General features: G+C 42.2%; 1 protein-coding gene across 4 annotated transcripts in view; it reads right to left on the bottom strand.

Moving 5' to 3' along the window:
• Epc1 (enhancer of polycomb homolog 1) overlaps positions 1 to 19,614 on the bottom strand; it is a 98,772-nt gene that overhangs the window by 56,398 nt on the left and 22,760 nt on the right. For 2 of the 4 annotated variants that reach the window (XM_069998269.1, XM_069998268.1), the window contains exon 1: positions 11,929 to 12,370. The exons of 1 other annotated variant lie outside the window; for it this stretch is intronic. In XM_069998269.1, the coding sequence (XP_069854370.1) occupies positions 11,929 to 12,081 (153 nt within the window). In that variant the 5' untranslated portion in view covers positions 12,082 to 12,370. Of the gene's footprint in view, positions 1 to 10,478; positions 10,651 to 11,928; positions 12,376 to 19,614 lie in introns of those variants that run through there. One more of the 4 variants, XM_069998271.1, reaches the window with a different exon arrangement.

Below are 19,614 nucleotides of genomic sequence, written 5' to 3' on the forward strand. Positions count from 1 at the left end.
AACCACTTTTATCTACTGATTACTTGGTTATTTCCAGGACTTTTTCCTGTTGATTCCCCCACTTTGTCTCCCCCCACCCCCCAGTTTGGGTCACATTTTTCTGCTCTCTGCATACCTGGTAATTGATTGTATGCCAAAAATGAAGTTCTGTTTTGTTTTGTTTTTGCAGGTCCTGGGTCCTGAACTCTGGGCCTGGGCACTGTCCCTCGGCTCTTCAGCTTAAGGCTAGCACTCTATCCACTTGAGCCACAGCGCCACTTCCACCTTTTCCTGCTTATGTGGTGCTCAGGAATCTAACCCAGGGCCTCAGGCATGCCAAGGCAAGCACTCTACCACCAAGCCACCTTCCCAGCCCCCAAAACGAAGTGTCATGTTATAGAATATTTTGGTGTTCCTTCAAACTTTTGGTCTTTATTCCGGAACATAAGTTGCTTGAACTTCTGATAGATTCTTTTGAGCCTACTACAATCACCTTTAGAACTGAAGACTGGCTATACCTAGGACAAGAATTTTTCTGAGCACTCTACTTGATTGATACTATGTATCACAAGGCCTTTCCTTTCTGGCCCTGGGGATCTAACAATAGGTCCAATTCAGTTTCATGTATAGATTCAAGGGGATCCAGGAGCTTTTTTTACTAAGCTCTGGTGCCCAGCCCAAACTCCAATTCCATGTCCTGTCAAATCTAGGAGTTGCTCACTCCCAAGCAACCTAAAAACTCTCAAGTAGTGAGCTGAGCTTGATTTCTTGTCTCTGATAGAATTTTGTGGCTAATTTACAAGAAATCATCTGTAGACCTCATAGTCCCCCTCCAGCTTCTGTCCTATTTTCTACTTCCTTTCTTTCATAGGAGTGCTATTCCAAAGAGTCACCTGTACTTATTATAATTCCTCTTTTTCAGTGTGTTTCTTTTATTTCAACTAGGCTTTCCTTCCCACTATTCTACAAAGACCAACAGCACTCAAATAATCACTCTCCTACACTCATCTCTTCAATGGACATAGCTAACTAATGTTCTTTTTTCTTCAGACACCTGTTTTTACCCATCTCTCTAATATTTCTCTGAACCTCAACTATACAAGGTTGAAGTTCTACCTTATATACTTATGCCAACTGTACAAGCTACTCTATCAAATTAGTAGTATTAACCTATGGCTTTCAAATTACATATACTTCTAGGACTAAATGCTTGAATATACTACATTTCTAAATATCCAATTATATTGAGAAAAGATACTTTTGCACACTACTAAGCCAACCCAATGTCCTCCTTCTTTTAAATTTTCCCTAAATGGCCTAATCACCAAATCAGCTTCTCAAGTTAAAACTCAGAGGTTGATCCTTGATTCTTTCTATATTCAAGTCCTTCAGTTAATTGCTTGCTCTACAGTCAAAATATATTTTGACCTGGGTTCATCCATGTAATCCTAGCTATTCAGGAGGCTGAGATCTGAGGATCACAGTTTAAAGCCAGCACAGGCAGAAAAGTCCCTGAGACTCTTATCTCCAAATAACTACCAAAAAACTGGGAAGTGGAGTAGTGGTTCAAGTGATAGAGCACTAGCCTTGGGCACAAAAGCTCAGAACAGCAGCCAGGCCTGGAGCTCAAGCCCCAGGACTGGCACAAAAAATTAACTACACATGTATATTTAAAAAAAATTAATCCATCTCTTTAATTTCCACTATCACCTTTCTTAAAACCACTATTAACTCTTACTCTTGCCCAACAGGACCCATTTCCCACCTATTACCCAGAATGCTCTTGAAAAAAAATTAGATGATGTGATTCCTTTACCTGAAACAATGTACTACTTCAAAGCAATCCAAACTTCATTAAAACCTTTTTATGGAGCTGAAAACATGGCTGAATTGGCAAAGCACCTATCTACCAAGTGTGAGGCCCTGAGTTCAAACCCCAGTATTATCCCAAAAAATCCAAAACACTAAAACCACTTTATAGTCTCCTATAAAACCTTACCTAATCTGGATCCCATAAGATCTGTGGGTCCTCATGTTCTAATAACCAACCTCTTACTCTGTTCTAGTCATACTGATCTTCTTTTAGGCTCTCAGCCTGGAATATTCTTCATCCATATCATCACAGGGCTGGCTCATTCCCACCATCCAAGTCTTAGGTCAACTGTGTACCTCCATGCAAAGAAAACTATTCTCTCCTTCTTCTACCTGAAATTGTGTAGTTCTTGTTCCACTGTCACATACAGTAATGTTAAAATTCTATTTTATAAAATTTATTCTATTTTCCTCTGCATTCTCTCATTGGAAACGTCAATTTTTCAGCTGCTAAAAACTTACCAGTGAACAAAGCAGACAAAATTTCAGTAAACTTCTTTTACTTCAACTAGGTTTTCCTTCCCACCAATCTACCAAAACAGACCAACAGCACTCAAAACAATCGCGCTCCTATACTCATCCCCTCAGTCATATCCTTACCAAGCCTACAATTTAAAATGCAACACCCATGAAACACTATCAGATTCTAAAGGAATAACATTTGCTGCAAAGGGGAACAAAGATTGACTTGTATTTTCTTAGTCTTGGTATTGCCCATCTCATCACAAATATCTCTAGTTAGCTATATAGTAAGATCAAGTTTTTGCATTAGATTTCAAAATAGCTGTATTTCTACTTTGTTTCATCTTAGGACACTTACTTGACAGGTAAACATGAACTTGCAACTATTTACTACAGAATTCTGGCTTTAATCTTAATTATTTTAAGAAAATGTGGTTGGTGCCAGTGGCTCACACCTCTAAATCCTAGTTATTCAGGAGGCTGAGCTCTGAATATCACAGTTGAAAGCCAGTCCAGGAAGGAAAGTCTATGAGACTCATCTCCAATTAACCACTAGAAAACCTGAAGTACAACTGTGGCTCAAAGTGGTAGAGCCATAGCCTTGAGCAAAAAGAGCTCAGGCACCGAGCCCAGACCCTTAGTTCAAGCTCCATGACTGACAAAAAAGAAAAAGAAAAGCAAACCTGGGAGCATACATGTATATATATAGCACCAAGAGGCTGGACTAGGACTTAGGTCTGGTAGATCCCACTTTGATACTTGTCTGAATTTATGATTACTTAAATTTAAATCACTGGGTGTTTTTTTTTTTACAACTATATCACACTCTTTAAATAGGAAGAGCCCATTTTCATGTCAATCACAAACATAAGGGATATATCAATGGGAAATCATTTTGGAGCACCATTAAAAGGTCATTGTGAAAACTCAACTAGTGTTTAGAAATAAAAATATTCATCTGCCTGTTATTTTTGCATATACTGCCTTATTCAAGTAACCCATGAGATCAAGTTGACTATCAAAATAAGAAAGACTACATTAAATTCCGTGGAAATTAAGTGACTTGTTAAAAGCCACAAAATCAAAGGTATATTTTCTCAGAAGATAACAACTGCTTTTTGAGATTCTAAATTGCCAAAATAATCTATTCCGATACATAAAAAGATTGGAATCTATATTAAATTATCTATAGGACATTTTATAGCTTGGGTTATCTTGGCTCATAGACCCACACTAAGACCTCATTCTATTTATTCAACCAGTATATAATACTGAGGGAAATTCAACTAAAGTAAGTTGCTTTAATGTTGCAAAATTAAGCAGTTATGTTACAATGTACATCCAAACTTTTGTGGTTTTTTTGTTTTTGCCAGTCCTGGGGCTTGAACTCTGGGCCTGGGCACTGTCCCTGAGCTTCTTTTGCTCAAGGCTAGCTACTCTACCACTTGAGCCAGAGCACCGGCTTTTTCTGCTTATGTGGTACTGAGGAGTTGAACCCAGGGCTTAATGCATACCTGGCAAGCCCAGGAAGCCACATTCCCAGCCCCATCCAAACTTTAAAACTAGAATGTTAAAATGTAAATCTAAAACTAAACTCCATTCAATTCTCAAAGAGCACATTATATTTGCATTCATAGAAACTGTAACCAATATCAGAGTTTTCTTCTTTGTTTATCATCTATCTGTAACAATGGGGCTGGTGGATAAGTATTCACTGTATTTAAAATGTCACAGAGCTGGATAATAGTGGCACATATCGGGAATCCTAGCTACTCAAGGAGGCTGAAATCTGAGGATAGCAGTTTGAAGCCATCCAGAGCAGGAAAAGTCCATGAGACTTATCTCCAATTAACCATCAAAAAGCTAGAAGTGGGGCTATCTCAAGTGGTACAGCACCACCACTGAGCACAAAAGCTCTGGGACAGGGTCTGGACGACCCTGAGTTCAAGCCTCAGGACTGGCACAAAATAATAAAATAAAATTAATAAAAATATTTAACATTAGTCAGGCGCTGATGGCTCACATCTATAATCCTAGCTACTCAGGAGGCTGAGATCTGAGGATCGTGGTTCAAAGCCAGCCTGGGCAAGGAAAGTAAGTGAGATTCTTATCTCCAATTAACCACCAGAAAACCAGAAGTGGCACTGTGCCTCAAGTGGTGATAGAGTGCTTGCTTTGAGCTGAAGAGCTCAGGGACAGCGCCCAGGCCAAGTTCAAGCCCTACAACCGACACTATATATATATATGCAGAGAAGAGACAGAGGGGGAAGAAAGAGAGAAGTATATATACATGTCTATATATATGTATATATACACATATATATGTGACAGCTTACAGCAATTAATTATAACAGCTTTAAGATCAACAACTAAAGAGGCTCTAGTTGCTCATGACTGTTATTCTAGCTACTAGGGAGGCTGAGAGCATGACTAGCTGGAGGTAAGAAAGTTCTTAAGACTTCTCTCAAAAATAACCAGAAAAAAAAAAAAAAGGACAGGACCGTAGACATGACTCAAAGGGTAGAGATCCAAGAAGGCAAGTACAAGGCCCCAAGTACAAACCCCAGTACTGGAGGAAAAAGAAACTTGATCAACAAAGACTGACTACAATCCACAAACATGCTGAACACTGCATCAAGTTATTCTCTGAAAATAATTCTAATTATTTAAATTATTGAATCCTTATCATTTGATTCATTCTTACAAGACAGCAGAAAACACATTTTAATGGCCCCAGTTTACTTCAAAAGTAAAATACATACTTCAGTTGTCTGAACATATTTCATACTCTCATCACTTTTGTACCGAGTACCCCACAATTTATTTCCAAATTTCAATATCAAGATTCTATGGGTCTCTTGAATTTCAAGAATCACAAACTATGACATTACTCCCCAGTATTTTGTTCTCTTTAAAAGGCTACCTTGTGCTTTTAACTTATGCTATTAACACTCTTAGCTTTTCAGGAAATGTAGCAGAAACGACATTTTCATATATGTAAACAGAACTCTTTGTTAAGTGCTTAAAGAAACAACTATACAAGTATTTATATGGCTTCCATAAATATTTTTGATTTTTTTGCCATTACTACTCATGAAAATATAACACAGAATGCAAAGTAAACTAAAATCAAGTCTGTTTTTAATAAAGGATTAGAAATGGTTGGTACATTTAGCCCTGCCTAGATTGGTAAACTTTTAAGCAGCCTTTTACCCCTTTTTGCTCTGTATGTAAACAGCATTTTTTAAGTTCCATTAATTAACAAAAATGTTATTTCACAAAAATTCCATCACTGATTACAAAGTACCCACAAGATATCTGTAGATACATGAATCCATCAGTCTTTATTGTTTTATAAGAACCATGAAGCTGATATATATATATAATCCAAAACTTGATATATCAAATGAGGCATTGCCTAAAGTTAACAACAATACTTTAGGCACTGAAGTTACTTACAGAGACTCCTTTTGTACTTAAGAGTCTTCAGTCTCTTCCTGGGTTACCAGTTATCCTTAAATACTTCAAAATAGAAATATTTAACTATTTTATTAACTACTACACTGAAGAACTGATATCAAGTATGAATCTCCTCTCCAACAGGGGGAAGGGAATCGCAAAAATTAACACATACTATGGGGACTCACCAACTTCCACACTCAATCCTATATCTTCAGTGTCCCAGGTTAAGAATTTATACTCAAGCCGGGCGCTGGTGGCTCACGCCTGTAATCTTAGCTATTCAGGAGGCTGAGATTTGAGGATCGCAGTTCAAAGCCAGCCCGGACAGGAGAGACTGTGAGACTCCTATCTCCAATAAACCACCAGAAAACTGGAAGTGGCGCTGTAGCTCAAGGGGTAGAGCGCTCGCCTTGAGCTGAAGAGCTGAGGGACAGCGCCCAGGCCCGGAGTTCAAGCCCCACGACCGATTAAAAAAAAAAGAATTTATACTCAAAAGTATCTGGGATGCAGCTTAGTGGTAGTGCTTGCCTAGCAGGCATGAATCTCTGGGCAGAGCTAGAAGAAGCTCAGGGACAGTGCCCAGGCCCTGAGTTCAAGTTCTAGGACTGGTAAAGTATTTTAAATAGGGTAATAGCTAAAATCAGAATTCATTATCACTAAATCAGAATTCATTACTAACTAGATTATCATTGATTTTAATCTGGACACTTCAACTTGTAATGCAAACTCTCCTCAAATAGTCTCAATTTCTTTTTAATTCAAACTATAATTTATTAAATTTCACTTCTATTACACCTAAAATTTCACATACTTCTCTTCACTTTCAAGACAGTGGCAGAATGGGGAAATTTGGTCTGACCTTATAATTCCAGAAAGAAAGGCTAAAAGAACATGGCTTAAATATTAAAGTTTTTTAAAAAAAGGACTTGGTTTCTTTCAAAAAGGTATCAAATTTTCAAATTACCTCTTACAATGACTTAAAACTAGATTAACTTACAAAATACTTTAAGATGCAGAGCTCAACTATTTTTTTATTGTTTTAGGAATATGCAACATATCCAATTCTCCCTAATTGAAAAAAAACTCCTCTCTACTTTATGAAGTCTTCCACTTGGGTTTATGAACATAGTATTTTGCACCAATAATGAGGGAAAGAAAAAGGTATGAAGTACAAGACTATTCTGTCCAGTTAGAACCCAACAAAATTAAGCAGTTGGGTAGTAGTAAATAGATTCTACAGTATCAATGGACTATCACCATTTTCACCTTAATTACATCAAGTATCCCAGCCAAACTAGCCTAGCCCAGGTAACAAACAGTCGGTAAAGCAACTCTTCACAAATGAAGACATGCCTGCTACTAACAAAATAAAAGATAAAATATGATGGGTACAAGTAGTTCCCGTCTGCCAAATACCATTTCACTTCTAACTTTTTTTAGGGGAAGGGAGTGGTGATCGTACTAGGACTTATTGAACTCAGGGCTTTGTGCTTGCTAGGTGAACGTTCTACCACTTAAACCAACGCCTTCTTGCTTGCCAGGCACTAATGGCTAACACCTGTGATCCGAGCTACTCAGAAGGCTGAAATCTGAGGGTCACAGTTCAAAGCTAGCCCAAGCAGGAAAGTTCATGAAACTCTTATCTCTAATTAAACAGAAAAAGCCAGAACTGGAGCTATGGCTCAAGTGGTAGAGTGCTAGCCTTGAGCTAAAAGAACCCAGGGACAGTGACCAGGTCCAGAGTTCAAGCCTTAGGAGTGGGGGGAAAAAAAAAAGCCTTCTTGCTTTAGTTCTTTTTGGAATAAAGTCTTAAGTTTATGCCTAGCAGGCCTGGATGGAGAAATTCCTATACTTCTATAAAAAGTACATGCATGTAAGGCTGAAATCTAAGGATTTCTGTAAGAAAGTCTGTGAGACTCTTACCTCTAATAAACTACTCAGAAAAAGCTGGAAGTGGTTAGCTCAAGTGGTATAACACTAGGCTGAGTATAAAGAGGCTCCAGGGTGGCACCAGGCCCTGAGTTCAAGCCCTGGGACTGGAGGGGGGAGGGTTTGGAAGGGGGGGAGGAATTTGTATGTCATCTAGATCAGGATTTATTGGTGGATTGGGGGTGAGTGGGAGCAGGACAAGGTCTCTTCTTAAATTTTTTGTCTGAGCTGACCTTGATCCTCTTGATCACTACCCAAATAGCTAGGATTACAGGCTTGTGTCACCAAGCCCAGGCTCAGAACTTTTTTGTGTGTTAGTCATGGGGCTTAAACCCAGGGCCTAGTTATTGTCCCTGAGCTTTTGCACTCAAAGCTAACCACTATGCCACTTTGAGCCACAGTGACACTCACAGTTTTCTGGTGGTTAATTGGAGATAAAAGTCTCACAGATTTTCCTGTCCAGGCTGACTTCCAATGGGCGATCCTCAGATCTCAGCCACCAGAGTAGCTAGGACTGGCTGGGAATGTCCCTTGGTGATAGTGTTTGCCTAACATGCATGAAGCCCTGAGTTCCATTCCTCACTACAACATAGACATAAAAAGCTTGAAGCAGTACACTGGCTAAAGTGGTAGTGCTGGCCTTGAGCAAAATAAGCTCAGGGACAGTGCCCAGGCCCTGAGTTCAAGCCCCAGGACTGGCAAAAAAAAAAAAAAAAGAATACCTAGGATTATAGGCATGAGCAACTAGTACTAGGCAAAATTTACGACCAAATTTAAGACCCCAAATAATAATATAACCAAAACTTAGAGATGATAACTTATAATAGCACATCCATCCTACCTTGTTTAAACTTTTGTTTTAACCCCTTAAAGAGATTCACTTATCTCATCAATTTGAGTCTGTTGTTTCCTTGTGGTTTAAAATTTACCTCATTATATACAAATCCTTCATCAATTGCTACCTTTGATTTAGAAATTTACTATATTTACTGCAATTTACTATATTCTATAGATTCAAACTTTAATCCCTTAAGATCTATGACTCAATCAAGTCCTTCCATTAGTAATAATCTGGAGTTATTTTGTAATTCTACTAATTATTAAAAAGAAATTAAGCTCTAAAGTTGTGATAGGAGCTCTATCTAATGTTTCTTTAAAAAATTAAAAGCAAGTCTAATTTAGGACAAATATATTAAGGTTTTATTACTGGCTGAACAGTAGTGTATTTTTTTCAGGATTGAGAGATTTCTTAGCTGGTGTGGCAAAGCATGCTTATAATCCCAGCACTACATAGTATAAAGCAGGAGGATCACAAGTTCCAGACCTGCCTGGGATACAGAGAACCCATCTCAAAAACCAAAACAAAATCTACAAAACTTTTTTTTGTCAAGAAATATAACACAAAATACAAGTATCTATAAACAGGTATAGTTCATGTGACAATTCTGTCGATGTATTTTAATCATGAAATGCTTTCTTACTAAGATAGTGTATAAACCACTATCCTCATATATATCTTCACCCATCTTTCAGGACCAAATAAAATGATACTGTTTTTCTAAGCTGGACAGTCAAGATACATAGGCAATGTGTCAAAGGCTTTCTCTTGTTAAGTACAAAATGCTTCATCAAATTACTGCCTTTCATTTTCCTAAGGTTAGCTTGTATACATTTTCTTCTTTCAATTGTGATTTCCACAGCCTGACACTAAAGCATGAATCACAGGAGCAGACTGTAAGGACTCTTTACAGCATGAACACCAGGAAGTTTTCCTTTATTAAGTTCAATATCTCTTCTTGAGAGCTATGCTTTACTGATCATCATAGTGTTTGTTGGTTGGCTGGGAAGTGAAAAATCTCTCAACAGGTGATGGGAAACAGTAGTCTGAAGGGGAAAATATTTCAGAATTCCTCAAAGGCAGGAACTCCACATACCACCACCTAATAACAAACATTGCCCTGTAAGATGTCAATATTAGCCGGGCGCTGGTGGCTCACGCCTGTAATCCTAGCTACTCAGGAGGCTGAGATCTGAGAATCATGGTTCAAAGCCAGCCCAGGCAGGAAAAGTCCATGAGACTCATCTCCAATTAACCACCAAAAAACCAGAAGTGGCACTGTGGCTCAAGTGGTAGAATGCTTGCCTTGAGCTAAAGAGCTGAGAGACAGCTCCTAGGCCCAGAGTTTAAGCCCCATGACCGACCAAAAAAAAAAAAAAAAAAAGTCAGTATTATTTCAGCAAACAAAACTTATCAGCACAATTTAACATGCATCAGTCCTGAAGTTGAGCTCAGCTCTCACAGGACTGTCTTATGTATTCAGACGAGCAAGACTTAACTAAATTTCTTAAGTGTACTGTAGTGCTCTCTTGTTTAATCAATATTTTCCCCTTCCTTGGATGCAAAACAAGAACTATGAATTAATTCCTAGGGCTAGGATAACACCAGTACCCCAACTTCAAAGTATTATCTGTAAAACTTATAAAGAGAAACAAAAATAAAACAAAAAGACAAGATTCTGCAATCACAAGTACTTTAATTTTTAAAACACGTAACTTATTGAAAGTGAACAAATAGCACCATTCTACTCTGAGTTGATACAAGTAAAAATAAATTTAAAGGTACTGTTCACACAGGTAATGTGCTCAAAAGTCAGTATTACCCTAGACAATCTCAACTACATACACTTATCTGTAAGATGGTTTTAAGATACTACTCTCCAAAGAAACATTCCACTGGCAGAACTATTTTACTTTAAAAGGTTAAATAACCCAAACAGTTTAAAGAGTTTTATTTTCAAAAACATTACAGAGCATAGAAAATTCTTACAGTACCAATGGAAGTAATACAGTACAATTTTCCACAACAAAACTGTAGCACACACGTCCACGTGAATCCTTGACTTCCTTGAACTGTCAATACACTGCACCCTGTTTAAATGGCTGTACCTGAAAACCAAGGTATGCAATTCCTTAGGATTAGAAGTCATCAAGTTATACTGTCAAGCATCTGGGGGGAATGAGAGGAAGATTCTATTACCCTTGTGTCAGAACCCAACTTCCACAGCAAGGTAAAGCTACAGCATCGACAGACTGTTAGCTGTGAACAGTCCTCTAACTACCAAAGCCCGCCCAACTTAATGACAGTATTATCTGTGAAGCTCTGTCAGGAATCAAATAGGAAAAGACCCTCTCTTGAAATTTAGATCTGCAACATTTACTTAAACTGGGTCTTGCTCTGCTTTGAGGGCAAGGAGGAGGCGAGCTTAAATTTTAAGGTACCAGGAATTTTTAGGAATAAATAAAAAGTTGCAGGCTTTGATTCAGTAACGTACTGCAAACAAATCTGCAACACAGTCATTGCCCAGGGTCAAAGCAAAAAAAAAAAAAAAAAAAAAAAAAAGTCGGGTTGGCGACAAGCGGTTGATCTTGATCAACCTCGCACTTAACCGGGTTTGAGACTGGATGCAAAAGAAAAAAAGAAAAAAGAAAAGAAAAAAAGAGTCGGATTGACTGCAAGCGGTTATGCTGCCAGGAAGTCTCACTCATCTTCTAGCAAAGTTAGGACTTCTGGGCGAAGCCCGGGCGCCCTCGCAGGGAGGCGAGAAAACACGTCTCGAAGCTGCTGTCCGAGATGACAGGCTGCGAGGGAAGGCTGCAACCGAGCCCGACCAGCTTTCCCGCCCACGGGGGAAGTCAAAGAGTCCCGGGCACCGCTGCACCGAACCGGCGCTCCCCGGGCGCCGACAGCGGCGCGACGGCCCTGGAGCGCCCCCCAGCGGCCCGCGGGCGAGGCTGCAGGCGGGTCCCCGGCTCCCGGCTCGCCGCACACCCGCTCTTCCCCCCCCCCTCCTCCCCTCCACCGCCGCCCAGCCCGTTCCCCTCTCCGGATGCACAAGGCCCAACCCAAGAACTAAGACCACAAAATGGCTGCCGGCGGCTTCGTCACGTGACCCCTTTGTGCCTTTCAGGCCCCCCGAACTCCACGGGACCTGGGTACAAGTAACTAGGGTCGGCGGGTGGCCTTTGAGGAGGCCCCGTCCAGGCCGCGGCGGCCGGGGACGGAGGCCGGGGAGGCGGGGTAAAGGCCCGGCCGGCGACCGAGAGTCGGCGGCGGAGAGAAGATGGCGGCCATTTTGTGTGGGTCTGCTGCTCGGCCGCCGCCGCCGCCGCGGGCAGAAGGGAGCGGGGCCCGGCGGCGGGTCGGACAGGGGAGTTAACACGTACCGACTCCTCTTCCTTCTCCATTCCGGTGGGCATCTGCGGCACGGCCCGGTTAATCGAGGCGTACTCGTGCAGGTCGGGCAGGTCCTCACAGCGGAAGACCGGCAGCGGCTTGGAGGCGTCCAGCGCCCGCGCCCGGAACGACAGTTTACTCATCTCAGGCGCAGCAGAAGCCTCTCCGCTCTGGGGAAACGGCCCCGGCCAGCGGGATCATGGAGAACCGGGGGTTCGGTCCCCACTCGCCAGCCGCTGCCGGGGACTTGAGGGGCGGAGCGCGGAACCCGCCGTCCGGGCACTAACACCAGCCGGGAGGGTGGGAGGCTGTGCCGCTCCGCTCCTCGCTCGCTCGCTCTCTTCAATACGCCATGGCCAACATGGCGGACATTAAAACTCCACTGTGCGCTCTTCAGCCAACCCCAGCCATTCCCCACACTGCATCGCGCAGCGGCGCGGGCACGCGGACGGGGGGGGGGGGCAGCGCGGGCTCGAGGCGGGGAGCGCGCGTCCCGCCAACCCCCGGCGCCCTGCCGGCCTCGGCTCCCCGCGGCCCGGCGGCTGGCGGGCCGCGCGCCCTCGGGGGGCTCCCCTCCGGTGGGTGGGGGGCGACGACCACGCCGGGGGAGGGGGAGGCGCTGGGACGTCGGGGGTCGCCGCCGGCAGCGGGCGGGATCGCTCGTCTTCCCCCCCCCCCCCCCCGCCCCGGCTCGCTGGCTCCCGCTCGCTCCCGTCCGCCCGCTGGCGGCCCGGCGAACCTTCTCCAGCCGCACGCCCGGCGGCCCGGCGCGCAGGCGGCCCGCCCGGGGAGAGCGCAGTGGCGGCGCTGTGGCGGCCCCGGGAGCCCCGGGCGGGCGCGAGCACCTGTCATCCTCTCTCCATCATCGATCTATCCATCCATCCGAGGGGGGGGGGGGAGACCGCGCACCTCCAGCCCGCGGGGTGCCCGGGGAGGATGCAGGACGCAGTGCCCGCGGCCATGGAAGCGGAAAAGGGCAAACGGATGAGGAGCTAAAGAAAAAGTGAACTCCGGACAAAGTTTTTAAGCCGGCGATTCTCTTTTGTTTACTGCCCACCAGAACTGCATCGCTCCTCAGTTTCCCCACTAAGGGCGGACTGGGTTGGGGAAGAAGTGGGTGTTCAGCTAAGAGGGCCTGGATCTGCTGGTCTGGTGAGCTGAGAGTTAATGGTTGTCATACATTGTAACCTCCGGGGGAAACCTCTAAACCTTCTCGAGCCGGTGCCGTGCAGCCAGATCAGGATTTTCTGAGAGCTCCACCAGAGCCAAGGAAGGGTTCACTGACTCTTCTTCTCACTTTATCCTCTGAACCTGTTTATGAAACCGAATCATAGCAATCCCAGTCGCCTTCCCGCCACACACGAGACGGAAGAGGAAATCAAAAGGCACATTACCAGCTTTTAGACGGATAACGCCGAGAGCTAGCATTTCGGGTGCGCTACCTGTGCATACGGAGATCAAGACGTCATTTTAAAAATGGGACAATGGGTGGGGTGGGTAGATTAAGTTCGGCAGCAAATTTTCAGTCGTTCACCAAGTTTTAAAAAAAAATAAAAAACATGTTTGATAAATGTGCTTTTCTCCCTGGGGGCTGAACAGTTTTAGTAATAATCACTATTCTTAAGTAGTGGGTTTGCTAGGAACTGTTATTAGCTTAGGGCACATTGGCAAACGGGCTATCTTCCTGGTTGGTTTCTATACACCATTAATTATAGGGAACTCTTCACCGTTCTCGACATTCCACCAGGTGGGGAGAAGACACGGAAGAGTAAACTCCAATACAGCTCAACTTGTGTGAGGCGGGTGGGCTTTTTCACCCATCTTTCTAACACGCCCACCATGCATTCATTCAGTGGCTAGAGACATGCCTTTCCAAGTATGTATGCTGCCGATTGCTCTACAACTCACAGAACTCCACCTGAGCTTCCCCAAAGGGAAGGATCTGTGAATGGCCCTGCCCTTCTGATGAGGGTTAGGATGAAAACACATGCTATTGTGGGAATAGGCAGAACTGGCTTTCCAACCCAGGGCACTGGCTCTAATGAAGTATTTGGGGAAAGAATCTGGGAGAAAATGATATCTCAGTAAAGCTGGGTAAGATAAGTATGGGTTAAGTGCAAAAACAAAAATGAAGAAAGGCATCTTATCAAGAGCAGTGGCATGTGCCACTCAAAGCCCTGAGAGGGTACGTCACATTCTGGGATCCTTAAGCATTGCCAACTGTACCATGGAATATGACACCTATTTAGCTAGGTTTAACAGCTCTGAAAATACTGGCTGCACATTACTGTAGTAGTCCTCTCCAGCCTACAATATTAGATTCCTAAAAAATCCTAGTAGTTGAATATGTGTTTGAAGAACTCAAGATTTTACAGAACAGCATACAGTCCTAAGTCATAACTCGTCCAAGAACGGTCTTTAAACCCTTATTTTCCACATATTAGTAATGATAGGCATTATACTAATGAATTCCTTGTCCTTTGGAAATTCTGAAATCATTCCTATAGGGCAAGTTGAAGGATATGCTTACAAACATAGCATGTATTTTTGCAGATAATTTGCCAGCTGAGATACCTGTTTATTAGTTGTCTATCCAGCTCCTCAGTGTCCTGAATTTCTAACTCTCGGGTCCTTCTTGGATGTCTGGACCCAAAGGCTGAACCCAACACCTTCCCATGCTCACTTCACTTTTCCTCATCCTAAGGAGCAGGAGTACAGCAATGCTAACTCAGATTCGATGATCCTCCGCTTCTTTCCTCCTACCCAATAGTTCCTTGAAAACATGGCTAACTTTGCACTGTCTTTAACGTGCTTTTCTATTCCCACCTTAAAGTTCCTCCTTAAAAAAGAAAAATATTCCCAACAAATGTGACTTGAAGTTCGTGGTGCGGCAAAACATATACTAGTGTAATGCTGAGTATGCTAACTTTTCCTCAAAAGGAAACACATGTTTGGGAAAGGATTTGAAGCATTTAGAATAGTTTCAGTTCCTGTCATAAATTGAGTACAAAATAATAAGTAGTACCCTGCTGCCACTGTAGGGGATAGTGCTCAGTACTGGTAAATGGATGGCCAGTTAACCAAATGACAAGGCAGTACAGTGAAATGCAGCGCTGTGTCTGTTCCAGAAGGAGAATAGTCAGGGCCAACCACACTGTCCTATACCTGTGATCCCAGCACTTGGGAGGCTGAGGGAGGAGGGTGGTGAGTTTGAGGCCATCCCTGGCAGCATAAACTCAATTCAAGAAAATAAAGACGAAGCACTCAATTCCCCTTGGGTTGAGCAGACATCAAGAAGAAGGCAATATGGGACTTGGTTCTGAAAGATGACAAAACAAATGGAGGAAAGAGGAACTGCCTGGTGTAAATAAGAATGAGGTGATCTGTTTGGCCAGAATTCAGTAGGAGGCTCCCACAACAATCCAGTTATGAAACAAAACTGGCAAGAATCTGAGTGCACAGAGTAGGAATAGAAAGTACAGAGACCTATGTTTTAATGATCACTTCCAGTATCATCTTGTGATCTTTGGCTGAATATGAAGAACACAATCCAACTGTATCCTTAGCAGGGCTTTCTAATGCTTGTCACCAAATAACTGTACCTAAAACCTTCCTTCCATTCTGTTTCTTTCTTCCCCAAGTCATATATTTATAACCATTGTCAATTTTACCCATTAGGAAAGCCACGTTCAGTTTTAATATGGTGATCAAGGCCTTGGGCCCTATATCATTTCTATCACTGCTTAAGACAAATTCTTAGGGAGTTTCATCAGCTTCCAAACACATGTCTTCCCTGCCTCAAGGTTTTTGTGTGGTCTTTCCTTTTCACTCTCTTGGCTAGCTCCAGACTGCCTACCCTCAAGTTCCTAAAATCTTATTTTTGAGCAATTAAACAAAATAATTCACGAAAGCATGAAGAATGATCTGTGCCCACAGTGAAAACTCAATAGATGTTGTTATACATCTAACAATTTACCAGAATAATAAAAGCCCATCCTTAAAAAGTGGGAAAAAACACATAAGAATTAAATATATACATATATTAAAACTAATTGATAGTATTTGCCTTTTCCAAGTCATACATCCTAACATTTAACTTGCCAGAAGAATAAATATCCCATTTTAGAAAAGAATTAAAACATATGTTGAAAAAGTATGTGTTAATATTCATGTAAATAAAGTTATGTCAAATCACTGTTAACTTATTCAACCCACCAACTGGCACTTTCTGACTACTGTGGATAGCTCAGATGCTAGCGCAAGGTTCTGAGGGGCAGAAAGAGACAAGAGAGGGAAGGAGGGAAAAGAGAGGAAGACAGAGACAGACACAGACGTTCAGAGAACAACCTGTAAGTACCTTAAAATCTTGAGTAGACAGAACCTACAACTTTATGTACTGCTTTACTACATTTTAATGTGGCATAAAGGGTAAAGATAGGTAAAGGAGTGAACTGCAAGGGTCATTGGAAATCTGCTCATGTGGAAACATGTTGCAAGGATTAAGTCAAGTTTCAGGCTGATGGACAAAAGAAAATAGAGATGAGGGCATTCAACAAGGAGATTATGCTGAACTGCTATCATTGCCATTGAGAAAATAAAATTGTATCTCGTTTCTGAAATTTGGAAACAGTTGTCTTTCTTATCTTTGTATAAGTAAACTTTAGTACAATAAAATGTTTCCTTGGAACTTCAGGGAAGTAAAATATTTCCTTTAAATGTAACTGAAATAAAATGTCCTTTGACCTTTAATAAACGGTTTCCTTTTGCAATAATTATTTTCATTGATCCTTTAAGTAACAATGTCATTTGTTTGGATAGGCACCCTGATTTGAGTCCCTCCTCCTAGAAGGAGAAAGTGTTGATTTCAGACCCATGGAGTAAGATTAGAGGTGTGAAAAAATGATTCACAGAGTGAGAGGAGTCAGGTATGGAGCCTTGGGGAACACCATCTTCCAGGAGACAGAAGAGCCAGGAAAAGACTAGAAGACTAGAGAAGCCAAGAGACAAGACAATCGAAGCTGCATTTTAAGGAGATCAACAAAGAGTTAAAAAGAATGAGATTGCCAAGCTGGGTGGTTTATACCTGTAATACTAGCTATTCAGGAGGCTGAGATCTGAGGATCTGGTTTCCAGCCAGCCTGGACAGGAAAATATGTGAGACTTTTATTTCCAACTAACCACCAAAGAACTGGAAGTGGCCCTGTGGCTCAAGTAAGTAGAGCACTACCCTTGAACAAAATAAACTCAGGGTCAACACTCAAGCCCTGTAATAAATAAATAAGATCACTGGAGACCAAAGCAAGAATGATTTCTATAGGATGCTGTGTACCAAAAATAGATCTTGGAGGGAAGGGGTAAACTGGAGGGAAGGTTACTGATTGTGTGTACCTAAAGCATTTATCTGACAGGCCAAAACCAGGTAAAAATTGAAAGTGATTTCCCAGTACTCTTCTGTAACCATTTTTTCTTAAAGTTATTTGGACAGGAGAGTAAGGCCACCTGAAGCTAAGTATCCATTTACTTCAGGACTCAGCCAGGGGCACAGAGTAACTATCCTCATCTGTACCTTTTTTTTTCCCCATTAAATACATTCCAGCAGTTCATATCTTGGAGGTGGAAAGGGTAAAACATACCTTCCATCTTGAAAGCTGCAGAAGCTGAGACACCAATGGCCAGCCAGCTCCATATAGGTATAAGCTATATCCAGACCTTAAGATTTCTTTTTTTTGGGGGGGGGCGGTGGGGGGTCGGCGGTGGGGGGTCCGGTCATGGGGCCTGAACTCTGGGCCTGGGCACTGTCCCTCAGCTCTTCAGCTCAAGGCTAGCGCTCTACCACTTGAGCCACAGCGCCACTTCCAGCTTTTTTCTTTTTGCTTATGTGGTGCTGAGGAATCGAACCCAGGGCCTCAGGCATGCAAGACAAGCGCTCTACCACTGAGCCACCTTCCCAGCCCCCAGACCTTAAGATTTCTTAAGATCTAAGTTTCCTAAATATGATATTCATAAACCAAAAACCAAGACAGGTAAAAATGTGGTAGTACATATGTTTGGATGTATTGGCTTCATTTATTCAAAATAAGGTTAACATTTTGGTGTTTCCACAATCATTTCTGGCTTGCTTTCTTAATTTTTGTTTTTGCTTTTTCATTTGTTTGTTTTTTCCTATAATAGTAGTATAACACTATGTATTCTGTTTGCTGGTCTTTATTTCTCAATATAATTTGAATGTGTTCCCATATAATTAATTTTTTTTGTTTTGTTTTGTTTTTTGTTGATCATGGGGCTTAAACTCTAGGCCTGGGCACTGTCCCTCAGCCCTTTAGCTCAAGAGCTTGAGTCACAGTGCCCACTTCTGTCTTTTTCTGTTTATGTGGTGCCGAGGAATCAAACCCAGGGCCTCATGCATGCAAGACATGCACTCTACCACTGAGCCATCTTCCCAGCCCCCAGAGAATTTTTTTAGATAGGGTCTCACTGTTCAGGCTGACCTCAAACTCACAATCTTCCTGCCTCATCTTCCCAAGTCATAGGATTACAGGCATAAGCTACCATGCCCAACCTAAGAGTATTTTTTTTAACAAGGATATTTATTCTATGGGTGTCCTATAATCATTATCTTTAACGCACACTGACTTTTTGTTCTTTATAAACAACACATGTGAGCTGGGCACCAGTAGCTCACGCTTGTAATCCTAGTTACTCAGGAGGTTGAGATCTGAGAATCACAGTTTAAAGCCAGCTGGGGCAGGAAAGTCTGTGAGACTCTTATCTCCAATAAACCACCAGAGAACCAGAAGTGGCGCTGTGGCTCAAGTGGTAGAGTGCTTGCCTTGCATGCATGAAGCCCTGGGTTCAATTCCTTAGCACCACATAAGCAGAAAAGGCTGGAAGTGGCGGTGTGGCTCAAGTGGTAGAGTGCTTGCCTTGACCTGAAGAGATGAGGGACAGTACACAGGCCCAGAGTTCAAGCCCCACAACTGACAAAAAAAAAAAAAAAAATGTGGCCAGACAATGGTGGTTCATGCCTATAATCCTAGCTACTCAGGAGGCTGAGATGTGAGTATTGAGGTTGAGGTTTAAAGTCAGCCTAGGCAGACAAATTCCCAATACATATATCTCCAGTTAGCCAGCAAGAAGCCAGAAGTAGAGGTGTGATTCAAGTGATAGAACAACAGCCTTGAGTGAAAAAGCCAAGCTAAAGCCTGAAGAACTGGGCTTGGTACCAGAACAAAACAGAATATATTTAGTTTTAGTATAACATTTAAGATTAAAAATTGGATTTAAAATTTTATGCATTAAGTCACAGTCAAATGTATCTGCTGTTCCACATCTACATAAGGATTGACAATATTAAATATTACCATCTGAGTAGCTGGAGAAAAAAACCTACTTCTTCAGTATGAATATTTCTTCCCAGACATTCACATAGCTGCTAAGGTACAAATCTCAGATGTTCTGACTTAAGAGTGATGTAAAGAATTACATATAAAGCTGGGAGGTTTATAGGGTGCTGATCTAGCATATGCAAGGTACTAAATTCTATCCTCAGCATATACTCTCTCTTTTAAGAGAAGTTTAGGATCAGAAAAGTCTCACAGAAAAGAAACCCATTTACACAGCACCTTTCAAAATTATCTGAGCATAGAATGCCTTTTTATGCACCAGTAGTTATTACC

This window comes from Dipodomys merriami, unplaced genomic scaffold (assembly GCF_024711535.1).
Source record: "Dipodomys merriami isolate MVZ:Mamm:240054 unplaced genomic scaffold, mDipMer1.0.p SCAF_51, whole genome shotgun sequence".
Classification (NCBI taxonomy): domain Eukaryota; kingdom Metazoa; phylum Chordata; class Mammalia; order Rodentia; family Heteromyidae; genus Dipodomys; species Dipodomys merriami.